Source organism: Primulina huaijiensis, chromosome 5, assembly GCF_012295235.1.
Source record: "Primulina huaijiensis isolate GDHJ02 chromosome 5, ASM1229523v2, whole genome shotgun sequence".
Taxonomy (NCBI): domain Eukaryota; kingdom Viridiplantae; phylum Streptophyta; class Magnoliopsida; order Lamiales; family Gesneriaceae; genus Primulina; species Primulina huaijiensis.
In genome coordinates, this window is record NC_133310.1 from 3,918,630 (window position 1) to 3,933,010 (window position 14,381).

The window sequence follows — 14,381 nt, forward strand, 5'->3', positions numbered from 1 at the left end:
TAAAGGTTTATGCGAATGTGTTCGGGGAACGGATCCTCTGCTGTGGGAGTAAAACGCCAGTACGATCAATTTTTTATTTTATTTTATTTTTTATAATTTTTTGTTTCATTTTATATTCTAATTTTTTAAAAAAAAAAACTTTTTTTTTATCTTGTCAATTTTTCTTGAATCATTTTTTCTTGTTCACTTACTTGTTCAACCCTTTTTAAATGTTTCTTTTTTCCATTTTTTTAGAAATGGGCTAATTTCTTATATTCTTAAAAAAAGAAAAATGAATTTCCTGTATTTAAAAGTTCAAATTTTATTTTTGACTACAAATATGTAATTAATTGGATTTTGAACTTGTTTAAAAATATTATTTTAACAATATTTGAGTTTATTTTTTTAAAAAAATTTACATATATAATTATATTTGAAAATTTGATTATATTTATGTTTTATTTTAAATTTTGATAAATATATATTTTTAAATATTTATATAAACATTTAAGATTTAAAAGAAATTCCATTTTTTATCTTGTCAATTTTTCATGTTCGACAAGTTCAGTCTTTTCAAAAATTAATTTTATTTTTTAATTTTTTTCGAAAATTGGATTCTTTCTTATATTCTTAAAAATAAAAAATTATTATTTTATTTAAAAATTAATTTTTTTTGGTTACAAATAAGTGATTAGTTNCATTCTCACTTGCAATTCCTTTTAATCCTACCGAAGAATAAACTGGCGATATCAAACAAGTTAGTCATTTTGCGAAACTTATTGTGAAATCCAAACTTCTCATATGAGATGAAGCTCCAATGATGTACATGTTTTGTTTAGAATCACTTGACAGAAGCATGAACAACTTAATGAGATTTGCAAACCGTTCAAACTTTCAACTCCTTTTTGGAGGCAAAACAATTGTTTCGGTGGTGATTTTTGACAGATTTTGCATGTTATTTATAAGGACAGTGGACATAATATTGTTCATGTCACTATTAATTTGTCGTATCTATGGAGACACCTCATAGTTTTGAAATTGACTAAGAATATGCGACCAATAATTTGGCTTCTGATGAGAAGACGATGAAATTAAGAGATTTTCGAATTGGATTGCAGATACAAGAGATGGAAAAATTAAAGAACCAAACGATGGCTATGCGAGTATTGATATTCCAAATGAAATGTTGCTGAAAACTTCAGGGATCCTATTTCAACCATTGTAGATAGTACATATCCTTGTCTGGTAGTACAATAAATGATACAAGATACTTCCAGCAGAGAGATATTAGGACCGACTTTCGATATTGTTCAGTCCATAAATGAATACATGACATCACCAAACAATTCAGAGGGAAGATTGTATTTAAGTCTTGGTTCAGCGTGTCATTCAGATAAAAATGTCGATTTATTGCACGAAGTGCATACACCCGAATTCTTAAATGGAATTAAAAGTTATGGAGTTCTGAATCACGAGCTAAATTTGAAGATTGAAACTCCGGTCATGTTGTTATGGAACATAGACCACTCTTTTGGATTATGCAATAGAATTAGAATGATTATAATGAGGTTAGAGAACCATGTTTTGGAAGGACAAATTCTTATCAGAAGTAATTCGGGTCATATAATGCTTATTCCAAAAATATCATTAACATCTTCTGGTCCAAAACTTCTTTTCAAGTTCCAACGAAGACAATTTCCATTGATTGTTTCGTATGCAATGACAATTAACAAAAGTCAAAGATAATCATTATCTCATGTAGGACTTTTTTTATATGAAACTTGTTTTCAGTCGTGGACAGTTATACGTCGTTGTATCCATAATTATAAATCCCAAGGACCTCAAACTTTTAATATATGATACAGACGGTAATCAAGATAACTCGACGACAAATATTGTATTTAAATAAGTTTTTCATAATTTATAATAAAAAATTTTCGAATATTAAATATATTAGTCACTGTCAAGTTATTTTATTTTTACTTTTTAATTACGTAGTCAAAATATTCATATTATCTAATTTTTAATCATATTATACATGAGATACAATCTTTACATTGCATGGATGAAATACTAGTATATAAATATTGAAGAAAATATGTGTCAACATTTTAATTGGATATAACATTTATTGTTGTTACATTAATTATCAGGACTACAATTTTCTCGTTGATATCTCTCAACCTAAGCACCAGACTTCTCAATGTTTAAAAAATCTAATACTTTTTCACAACTATCTCTACTCTATTTAGCTTACACTAGATTTTCAAGTTCTTACACACATATATATGTGTGCGCGCGCATCTTCGTGTTTATTGATCTCTAGTTCAGGAACTATATGAATGAAACTTGTTAGCCATAAAAAAAGGTACATGATTTATCTGTCAAAAAAATTAGTTTGTACTTTTTTCCGACAACATTTAATTGTACTTTGTTTTTTTTTTTTCAAGAAAAAACTAATTACACGACTTTTTTTTTAATTATCGCAAAAGTGATACTAGTCGATGCAATAACATACACACATCCCCTATCGATAGGGAAATTAGACTCAAAACCAGGTGATAGTGAAAAACCTTCCATTCCTATAATATTTTTCTTACAAAAAAGGATACAGTTGCAGTGTAACGGCTTTAAAGTTCCACTACTACAACTTTCAAATATGCATCTCCCGATGGCTTCCCTCAAATGAGTGATTTATTTATCATGTTGGGTGACATCAAGCAAGGATTATATGTTGGATCAATTTTAATTTATATGGGCTTATATGTGAATAATTATGTGTGTGTTGTCTGTTAAGTTAAGCCCAAAATAAAGTGATCAAATAAGGTTTCAGGTTATTGGGCTTTAATGTATCTAATAGGTTGTTGGGCCTTTAATGTGTAGAGACATAAGTGTAATTTCTGTTTTTATGATGGGCTAAAACAGAAATATCAGAAAATAATGATAATATTATCTATATATATGGGTCATGGTCCCCAGATCTCGCGTTATCACTTTCACTATTCTCTCTCCCATTAAGAAAATAGTTCTGAAGAGAAAATTAAAGGATTCTCTCAAAGAAAGAGCGAGTAGATCTGGAAGATCAAGGCACGTTCTAAAGAATTCAGGATTATGGCATCAGGTACGCTTCCGCTTAAGTTTTCAGTCAAATTCTTAATGATTTATCATGATGGATTCTGCGGTTTATGGGTTTTCCCCAACAAGTGGTATCAGAGTCATTCATGCTTGAATCATTGAGATTTGTTTCAAGTTTTTTGGATATTATTCGTCTCCAGATCTGGAAAAGAAAATTTTATTTAAAACTTTTCTATTATGGTTTTAGATCTGAAAATTTTTTTTGATATGATTTCATATCTGAAATTTTTTTTTGATATGGCTTCAGATCTGAAAAATATTTTGATATGGTTTCAGATCTAGAAAATATTTTAAATAAAAACCAAATCTTTTAAAGTTTTAGTTTTTTGGTAAAAAAGATTTGGTTGAAGATTTTAAGGATTTGGTATAAGATTTCGATTTTCCTTCCAGTTTTTGTTCAACAAAATATTTTAGAGGAAAATCGAAAATTTGGAATAATTTTAAAAAAAAACGTACGGATTCGGGTCGGCCCGTACGGATTCGGGTCGACCCGTATGTGTTAGGGTCGGGTCGTACGAACCCGGTCAACCCGACCCGTACGGATTCGGACCGGGTCGTACGGACCCGGGTCGGTCCGATTCATACGGGCCGGGCCGGCCCGTACGGAATTTCCGAAAATTTTTTTTTTTTTGGGTTTCGTTTATTCGGTTAAGGTTAAATATTCATTAATTCAAATAATGATAAGGTTATATGTATTTTTTTAAATTGATTAATTAAAATAAAATGTCGTCAAAGTGACCTCTTTTATGGAAATTAATTTTATTTTGAGATACAAAAGGATTTTGGGTATATGTGATTTATATGAATATTGATCGGCCAAAAGGAAGGTTAATATTTAATATAATTACATATGCAATTGTGGTGGTAAACATGTGATAGTTGTTCGATTTTTCATGTGAATAATAAATCGGCCCAAAGGAAGGTTGTTATTTGACATGATAGTTACTATCAGTGTTTGACTGTTGCGCCAGGATATTACTTACAAGTTAATCTTTTGTCCAAAGATGAAACATTAATGGAGTGCTCGATATTCTGTTTATGGAGGTTTACATTATTTGAATTTATTGATTATTTTATTTGGATATTTGGTTTTTTGTTCTCTGTTCAGATTTGACTCCTGCAAATATTCATTCCAACATAAATTCTATTCCTATGTTAAATGGCTCTAATTTTAAATCATGGCAAGAGAATTTATTGATAGTTCTCGGAGTCATGGATTTGGACCTTGCGATAAGGGTTGACTCTGCTCCCACCATTACGGATAAGAGTACCTCTGATGAAAAGAGGGAGTTTGAAAGGTGGGAGAGATCGAATCGCATGTGTATGATGATCATGAAGAGGGCCATTCCAGAATCATTCAGGGGCACAATGTCTAGCGACATTGCTACGGCTAAGGCTTTCCTTCAAGACCTCGAAAAGAGGTTTGCTAAAAGTGAAAAGTCTGAAATTGGTACACTTTTGGCAAGCCTAGTTTCAATGAGGTACAGGGGTAAGGGCAACATCAGGGAGTACATTATGGAAATGTCTCATCTTGCTTCAAGGTTGAAAGTACTGAAGCTTGACCTCTCTGAGGACTTGCTAGTGCATCTGGTTTTGATATCTCTTCCTCCTCAGTTTAACCAGTTCAAGGTGAGCTATAACTGTCAGAAAGAGACTTGGTCTCTGAATGAGCTCATCTCGCACTGTGTCCAGGAAGAGGAAATGTTGAAGCAAGATAAGACAGAAAGTGCTCATTATGCCTCTACTTCGAAGGTTAAATGAAAGAAATGGAAGGATAAAGAAGCTGCGGATACACAGCCTCCGAAGAAACAACAGAAGAAGCTTAGTGATTCTCAAAGTTCTGGTTGTTTTTTCTGTGGCAGTAATGGGCATATGAAGAAGCAGTGCAGTGATTATCACGCTTGGCGTGCTAAGAAAGGTATGCTTCTGAATATGGTTTGTTCTGAGGTTAATTTAACTTCAGTGTCTAGACACACGTGGTGGATAGATTCTGGTGCAACAACTCACATCAGTGTGTCTATGCAGGGTTGCCTGGATTGCCGAAAACCAAGTGATGCTGAATGATTCATCTATATTGGTGACGACAACAAAGTTGAAGTTGAGGCAATAGGGAAATTTAGGTTATTGTTAAAGACTGGAATATATTTGGATCTTTATGAAACATTTGTCGTACCGTCTTTTAGACGGAATTTAATTTCCATTTCTGCATTGGACAAATTTGGTTATTCTTGTTCTTTTGGAAATGGAATATTCAGTTTGTTTCTCGATCCAAAATTGGTTGGTTCTGGTTCTTTATCAGGATACGATAATCTTTATTCTTTGGATGTTATTGCTTCATTTAATGAATCCCTGCAAACAAGTAGAGGCACTAAAAGAAAATTAACCAGTGAAAATTCAGCTACATTATGGCACAAAAGACTGGGTCATATCTCTGAAAAGAGAATAAGGAGACTTGTGTCAGACGAAATTCTCGAACCTTTAGATTACACAGGTTTTAATAATTGTGTTAATTGTATAAAGGGAAAACAAACCAACAAAAGGAGATTTGAAGCCAACAGGTGTTCAGGCGTCTTAGAACTTATACATACTGATATTTGTGGACCATTCCCTTCGGCTTCTTGGAATGGTCAACAGTATTTTATAACGTTCACAGACGATTTTTCAAGATATGGCTTCATTTATCTCATTCATGAAAAGGCACAGTTATTGGATGTGTTCAAAAACTATAAAGTTGAAGTTGAAAATCAACTTGGCTTAAAGATTAAAAGCGTCTGATCTGACCGTGGTGGTGAATACTATGGTAGATATGACGGTTCTGGTGAACAACGTCCAGGACCTTTTGCAAGATTCCTAGAGGAATGCGGTATCGTCCCACAGTACACTATGCCGGGTTCGCCCACTATGAATGGTGTTGCTGAAAGACGAAACAGAACGCTTAAAGATATGGTGAGGAGTATGATCAGTCATTCTACCTTACTAAAATCACTCTGGGGAGAAGCACTAAAGACCGCAGCATATATCCTTAACAGGGTTCCAACTAAGGCAGCGACCAAAACCCCTTATGAACTTTGGACGGGTAAAAAAGCCCAGTCTTAAGCATCTGCACGTTTGGGGATGTCCAGCTGAGGCAAGGCCTTACAAGCCTAATGAAAAGAAACTGGACTCAAAGACGGTTAGTTGTTATTTTATTGGATACTCTGAAAGATCCAGGGGGTACAAGTTTTATGATCCCACAAGTAAGTCGATTTTTGAGTCAGGAAATGCCCGGTTCTTTGAGGATGTTGAGTTTGCGGGGGGAGATAAAGTAAGAGATATTGTCTTTGAAGAGGAATATGTAAATATTCCCACAGGTGTCTTGGAAATTGATCAGGATTACATTCCTCACTTTGACCAAGACACAATACAGGAAGATAATATTAGAGATCCTCCCATTCCAGATGAACAAACTCAAGCACCTCCAGAACCTATGCCATTAAGGAGATCCACTAGAGAGCGGAGAAATGCAGTGCCAGATGATTACGTTGTATTTCTTCAAGAACATGAGGCAGACATTGGATTGACGGAGGATGATCCTATTAACTTCCGTCAAGTCATGGAAAGTTCTAACTCTCAAAAGTGGAATGATGCCATGAATGAGGAGATAAAGACCATGAAGGACAATGACGTATGGGATCTTGTCCCATTGCCTAAAGGTACGAAGCCCATTGGTTGTAAATGGATATTTAAAACCAAGAGGGATTCGAAAGGCAATGTGGAAAGATATAAGGCTCGTCTTGTCGCTAAAGGCTTTACACAGAAAGAAGGCATTGATTATAAAGAGACTTGCTCTCCGGTTTCTTCGAAAGACTCTTTAAGGATTATAATGGCTTTGGTGGCGCATTTCGATCTTGAGTTTCATCAGATGGATGTAAAGACGGCGTTTCTAAATGGTGACATTGATGAAACGATCTATATGGTGCAGCCAGAAAATTTTGTGTCCAAAGACACAAATAATATGGTTTGCAGATTAAAGAAATCTATATATGGGCTCAAGCAGGCATCTCGACAATGGTATTTCAAATTTCATCAAGTGATCATCTCGTTTGGTTTTGAGATGAATTTGGTCGATGATTGTGTGTACCATAAGTTCAGTGAGAGTAAGTATATTTTTCTGGTTTTATATGTTGATGACATCCTGCTCGCTAGCAACGATATAGAGTTGTTGCATGACACCAATAGATTTCTAGCTAAGAATTTTGAGATGAAAGATCTTGGTGATGCATCTTTTGTACTGGGTATTCAGATACATCGGGATCGCTCTCGAGGTATTCTTGTATTATCTCAGAAAGGCTATATCGAGAAAGTTCTCAAGCGATATGGGATGCTAGATTGCCAACGGATACCCCTGTGGCTAAGGGAGACAAATTTAGTCTCAAACAATGCCCAAAGAATGAGTTTGAGGAAAATGAAATGCAGAAGATTCCCTATGTATCTGCAGTGGGGAGGCTGATGTATGCTCAGGTTTGTACACGTCCAGATATTGCGTACGTGACAGGAATGTTGGGACGATATTTAAGTAATCCGGGAGTGGAACATTGGAAAGCAGTCAAAAGGGTTTTACGGTACCCACAGAAAACAAAAGATTACATGCTCATATATCGGAGGTTGGATCAGCTTGAGATCATTGGGTATACTGACTCCGATTTTGCTGGATGCCAAGATAGTATGAAATCTACGTCGGGCTACATCTATCTCCTTGCTGGAGGTGCCATTTCCTGGAAGAGTGCTAAACAGTCACTTATAGTCTCTTCCACCATAGCAGCTGAGTTTGTAGCGTGTTATGAGGCATCCAATCATGGAATATGGCTGTAAAATTTTGACACGGGACTGCGCATTGTTGATGGCATTGAAAGGCCACTAAGGTTACATTGTGACAATAAATCAGCAGTTATGTATTCCAATAACAACAGAAGCTCGACGAAGTCAAAACATATTGACATCAAGTTTCTGGTTGTTAAAGAAAGAATTCAGAGTGGAAAGTTGTCTATTGAGCATATCGGTACAAACTGCATGGTTGCGGATCCGCTTACTAAGGGATTACCACCCAAACAGTTTCATGAGCACACTGCTAGTATGGGTGTTATGTCAATTGAGGAAATTCAGTTTTAGTGGGAGTTTGTTATTTTAAATGTTTTTCAGTTGTAGACATTTTCAGTTACAGTTATGTAAATTTATTTTCTGCAAAAATAAATTTCAAGTTAAGTTACACTCTGATTATGGTTTAAAGTTTGATCTCAATAAAGTTAGGGGAGGACCAGTTGGAAATAGGCATGTTACGGTCACATTGCATGAAATTTCCATGCTACACATCCACTTCATGATCCATGTCATTCAGTTGTGTTGGCATATGTGACCATTGATGGGTCTAGCTACCTCGAGTGTAGCGAAGACTGCTTTGATCATATGTTGATGTGATTGATGGACCGGATTGGTTATAGATACATTTTAGAATGACAACAATTTTGAGCTCATAAGGTTATTTCACAAACATAATTATAAGGTTGCACATATAGCCCAAGTGGGAGATTGTTGGATCAATTTTAATTTATATGGGCTTATATGTGAATAATTATGTGTGTGGGTTGTCTGTTAAGTTAAGCCCAAAATAAAGTGATCAAATAAGGTTTCGGGTTATTGGGCTTTAATGTATCTGATAGGTTGTTGGGCCTTTAATGTGTAGAGACATAAGTGTAATTTCTGTTTTTATGATGGGCTAAAACAGAAATATCAGAAAATAATGATAATATTATCTATATATATGGGTCATGGTCCCCAGATCTCGCGTTATCACTTTCACTATTCTCTCTCCCATTAAGAAAATAGTTCTGAAGAGAAAATTAAAGGATTCTCTCAAAGAAAGAGCGCGTAGATCTGGAAGATCAAGGCACGTTCTAAAGAATTCAGGATTATGGCATCAGGTACGCTTCCGCTTAAGTTTTCAGTCAAATTCTTAATGATTTATCATGATGGATTCTGCGGTTTATGGGTTTTCCCCAACATTATAAGCATAAGATAACCTTAGGTTATATTTTCAATACGGTAGTATAAATTTTTCTTGTTTTACTCGTCGTTTCATACTTTCCAGACTACTATTAATTAGTCTGATAGTATACTTAATGCGCAACAAAAAATAGCGGTTATGGGTTCACACGTCATGAAAAAATATGTTGGTATAAAGTTTCATTGCAAAATATGGTTTTTCTAAACCAAGTAATTATCGAATCACAAGATTTAATTTCAAAAAACAAAATGATTACTTATCAATGTAAGTATGGAGCAGACAAACACATCTCATAAATATAGATATGTGAGACCGTCTTAGAACAAACATACTCTAAATCTTTTCAAAAACCAAATATTTCATCTTTATATATTTTTTAGTGAAACCAGGACATCTCAGACTCTCGATATTGAAGTCATTTTAAGTTCTTTTCTTCCGATTCCATAGTAAGCTCTACACGCATTTAAATATATAATCCATTTTTTAGTATGACTATTGCGGTTAACTTATTCAATGCTATAGTGGTTTGGATACTTATTTATTTACGAAAAGACTGAAATATTTAATAGTTTTTTTGTTAGCCATTGACTACCTTTATATTTGAATACGATTATCGAGAAATACTTATTTTTTAAATTTTAAAAGAGCTGATATAATGGAAGTATAGTTTTTAAAACAAATTAGACATGAAGAAATAATTCGTCTTATCAAATGAAATAAGTGGATTATATTGACAATTTTTCAAACTACTAAAATAAAGTCTTAACGACAATCTAGAAATTGAGAGTATGGCTTTGAGGGGGTTCTATGTTTACCCATTAGTAGTAATATAATTATTAAATAAAGGGATAGAAACTTGTCCCAGTATAGTGTTTAAAAATCGTGTCTAGTTCGGGTATCAAAAATCATTACCCGACAAATCGGGTACTAGGCCCGAACTACCCGACTCGTTCCCATCCCTAATAAAAGTAAATTTTTTTTTACTTAAATTAACATATATTACACAACATTTATTAATTAGCTAACTAAAAAAAATGACATTTTTGCAATAAAAAGCAATACTTTTGACATAAAACATAATATTTTTCATGAGTCGAGTCGACTTAGAGATTCGTCTCAATAAGTTGACTTGTGAAGTGGTTTCACGAGAGTATTAATATAATTGTTGTGCTATGATGAAAGATGTTGGTTTTCATTGTTGATCCATATAGCTCATTTGATCAGATGATAAAGATATATAATACGAGATAATAAATTGATAGATGTGGATCAAAGAAATATTATGTTAACTCAAATTATTTCAAAACTCGAGTCTAGCGATAAATGAGTCGAGAACGCGAAGTTATATCATTCACATCAAAATAAGTTGTATTGTGTTCCTAAATGAAATAACTTGCTCGTTCTACTTTTAACTCCACACATGCTTTAAAATTTTAAAAATGTGTATCAAAACAATTCGATTATATAGGCTGATGCGGAGGATTATTTGCTTCTCTTCGGGCCAAAACTTGCTTTACGGTAACGGTGATCAGTTGAGCAATTTGGGCCATGTCAAAACCAGGTGGAAGAGGTGGCAGAGGAGTATTTCCATCATCCTGATTTGATTAGTATTTTTTCGGGTGGGATCTCCTTGGTTGACGCCACGACGTCTTCCACGTGCACCATGTCTTCTTCTAATAATCTCGGCGTTTTTTCTTTAATTTCTCATAGACGACACCAACTGATGATTCAAAAAGTTTCACATACCTAAGGTTCAGTCAGATGATCAAAAATTACTCTTGATTTCTGGTTAATACATATATAATTATCCGAGCAAGACTCCCTGATCGATAAAAGACAAAGCTGAATCAAGCACGGATGAACAAATGTTAGAAGGCACCGAAAGTTTTTCTATCGTAGCCTCTTCGATGTTAAGTCAGTACGGGAGCAAATTTAATCGTGCAAAAATAAAGTAGTTCTTGTGCACGCAATGATTGAGTGTATAAAGTTGTAGAGAATACCTGGTATTATAGGGCTAAGGTGAAGCGCCTTGTATGCCAAGGACTCAAGGAAAGCAAGTCTCCTATATGGAGAGAACTTTAGTAAGGAAAATTCCCAGAAATTCCAAATTCGTTATGATCAGATCTTATATTTGGCGAATTATGAATTTGAAAAGTATATCCCTTTTCTCTCGGGATTCTCCCCTTATCGCAAAAGATCTATTCAAGAGTTTTATATGAAAAGACTTTATCCATCGCCAATGCTGACGTGAACTCTGGTTGATGTAGCTTCAGTTCGGCTGCTCGAACAGTGTCTTTTTGAGGGACTCTTCTCTATCATGAGGTAACTCGAATTCTATTTAAGGTGTTGGGCATTTACTCGGGCATGTTGGATTAGCCTTAGGCCCATAATCTTAGTGAAAGGGTTCGGGCATCTGATGACTCAGGTTGGGCATACTATAACCTGGGTCAGGTCGGATTAACTAGGTATCATAATCTTTTTCACAAGGATGATTATTTATATTTGTGATAGTTAGTAACTTAGTTATACGTAACAAATTGCATATTTTATAACGATATATCCAGCATTTGTAATTGAAGAGTAAATATATATTTTTTGTATGGGAAACTAAGTATTATAAAATGAATCATTGTTGCGTAATAAATAATGATCAATGGATTATATTATACTCCATATATTTTGATTCAGTTGAATTCGAACAGATAATCGGTCATATCAAATCAAACCTAGCACCAAAAATCCAATTATCGTAAGTTTGATTACCTCCCCAACACTTTCACGGATAACTCTGTCAAACAAAGTTTGCTCAATACATTTTATCTGTTTAGTTCGAAGTTTATTTAGTGTGCACCGAAGATAACGGTTGCGGGTTCCCACGTCATAAAAAAAAAAACTCCATACTTTATATATCAATTACACTTACTTAATCTATGACTATTGATATTATTCTTATTTTCGAAATCATAATTATATGTATATCTTATACTTTTTTCCAAAATTATTATGCTAACACTCTAATTACCCATAAATTCAAAAGAAATTTGAGTAACTTATAGTATAAATAATTATCGTTTATAATACTTTTAAACTTAACAAATGATATATAATTTCATTTAAATTCAAAATAATTTTGAGTAACTTATTATTTAATTTGTCAATTATACTTTTAAACTTGATAAATTATATATAATATAATTTTAAGTAGTTTTCTTAATAATCAGCTTCTTTAAACATGTAAAAGTTGAAATAAAATATTCGATTTCAACCCGAATTATTCAAATAAAAATCTAATTAGTTGACATTCAATGTTTCCGAACAAAATAAAGCCATATTTCCAAATTATATTCACCAAACAGAAGTAAATCATATTCTTTTTTCTTTTCTTTTTTTCTTTAAAAAAATGAAGAGAATCCAACGTTTAATCAGATTATATGGGAAGTGGTCTAAATTACGAGTAAACTCTCCATTAATCTCTCTACTATCTTGCTGGTTCTGCCAGCGATTCCAAAACCACATTTTTTCTGAATCTTGAACAATACTCAACCCTCTTGCCGATATAAATACCTCAAACCATCCGCCATTATCAGTTTCTGTATCGCCCATTTCCAATTTCTTGCTCCCAAACCACGAAAAATTCAGGAAACCGTCATAAATAATGGCAGGAGTTGTTAGCTCACCTCTGAAAACCCACAAAATCTTCTTTTTGACACAGATTTCCCTCAGAATTCTGTCTTTTGCAGCGTCCTTGGCCGCTGCATGGATGATGCTCACAAACAAGCAAAATGCTTTGGTTTACGGTATCTGGGTCAGTGCCAGTTACAGCTACTCTTCCGCTTTCAAGTAAGATCTTGTTTAAGGGAATCTTTTTTTTCCCCGAAATTTTACGTTTATGGGATTTTCGATTTACAGAATATTTTTTAATGGTATTTTGGTTGATTATTTTCAGGTTCTTTGCGTACGCGAATATCATAGCGTGCGCCTTCTCCGTTGTCTCTCTCTTTCTTGCTTCCATCTTCGGCTACACAGAGATAAATCCGACGAATTACTTTGCCATGTTCGTTCACGATCTGGTGAGTAATCAACTAGTTATCTTGCGAAAATAACCCACAAAGATCCCGCTAGCTAGCACTAACCGGTTAAATTTGGTGTAAATTTTTTGACAGATTATCACTGTTTTATTGATGGCCGGGTGCGCGGCGGCCACGGCGATAGGTTTCGTGGGGAAATACGGAGTCAGTGAAGCGGGCTGGCTGCCATTGTGCGACCACTTTCCTCCGTTTTGCAACAGAGGCGCGGCGGCGACCACACTTTCTTATTTCAGCGTCGTCTTCTACATGGTTCTTACTATAATTTCTGCCAAAAAATCGCGCCAGATACAAGTTTGATCGGACAAGAAGATGAAACACACACAGAATATTGGTTTTTTTTCTCCCTTTTCATGGAACTTGAAGTGGCGGCGGCGTAGTTTGTCTGGTTGTGTTTGTTGTGCACACGAGGTCGTGTAATAGAGTTGAGGGTTTTATGACAATATATATATATTTCGTACTGCTGTTTTACGGATCAATTTTGTGAACATATGTCTAATTTGAAATTCATGAAAAAATATAAATTTTGTGTTAAAAATATTACTTTTCATGATAATTATGGATCGGATCAATTCGTCTTATGAATAAAAATATGTGATATCATCTCATAAGAGACATACTCTATTTATTTAATGATACTTACTATGTAATCCATTTAAATAATAATTAAACAAAACGAATTTATTACAGCTTTTTAATGACATTGATTTTACATGATTTCTTACTATTTGATATATAACATTATAAAATTGATCGTTTTAACGTATGAATTTTTGGAATTAAATATTCAATAAATGAAGTTTATTTCTTTGATTCTTATCTATATTTTATATAGAAAAGAAATAAATAGAATATGTGTTTTGTGAGATGATCTCACATTTTCTTTGAAGACAATACAATAAAATATATAAAAAAATTCCCTAAAATACTTCTCTCCCACAATATCATTATTTTTTAATGAAACAAAATGCAATACAATAAAATAAGCCTCAATATTAATTTTTAAAGTGCCATTTTTAAAGGCAAAGGCATTTCAAATCGGTAATTAAATATCACAGACATTGTAAATGCCTTTATTCTCGCAGAATTTTATGAAAATTTCATTATATTCAAATTTGATTGTGTGGATATTTTTTTATACA

At 33.7% G+C, this 14,381-nt stretch overlaps 1 protein-coding gene across 1 annotated transcript; it reads left to right on the forward strand.

Annotated features, from left to right (window-relative positions):
• The first annotated feature begins 12,695 nt into the window (after positions 1–12,695).
• LOC140976044 (CASP-like protein 1F1) lies at positions 12,696–13,743 on the forward strand. Its single transcript, XM_073439889.1, has 3 exons — positions 12,696–12,994; positions 13,101–13,224; positions 13,318–13,743. The coding sequence occupies exons 1-3, from the start codon at positions 12,810–12,812 to the stop codon at positions 13,537–13,539; spliced, it is 531 nt and encodes a 176-aa protein (XP_073295990.1). The 5' UTR covers positions 12,696–12,809; the 3' UTR covers positions 13,540–13,743.
• Positions 13,744–14,381: the final 638 nt, after the last annotated feature.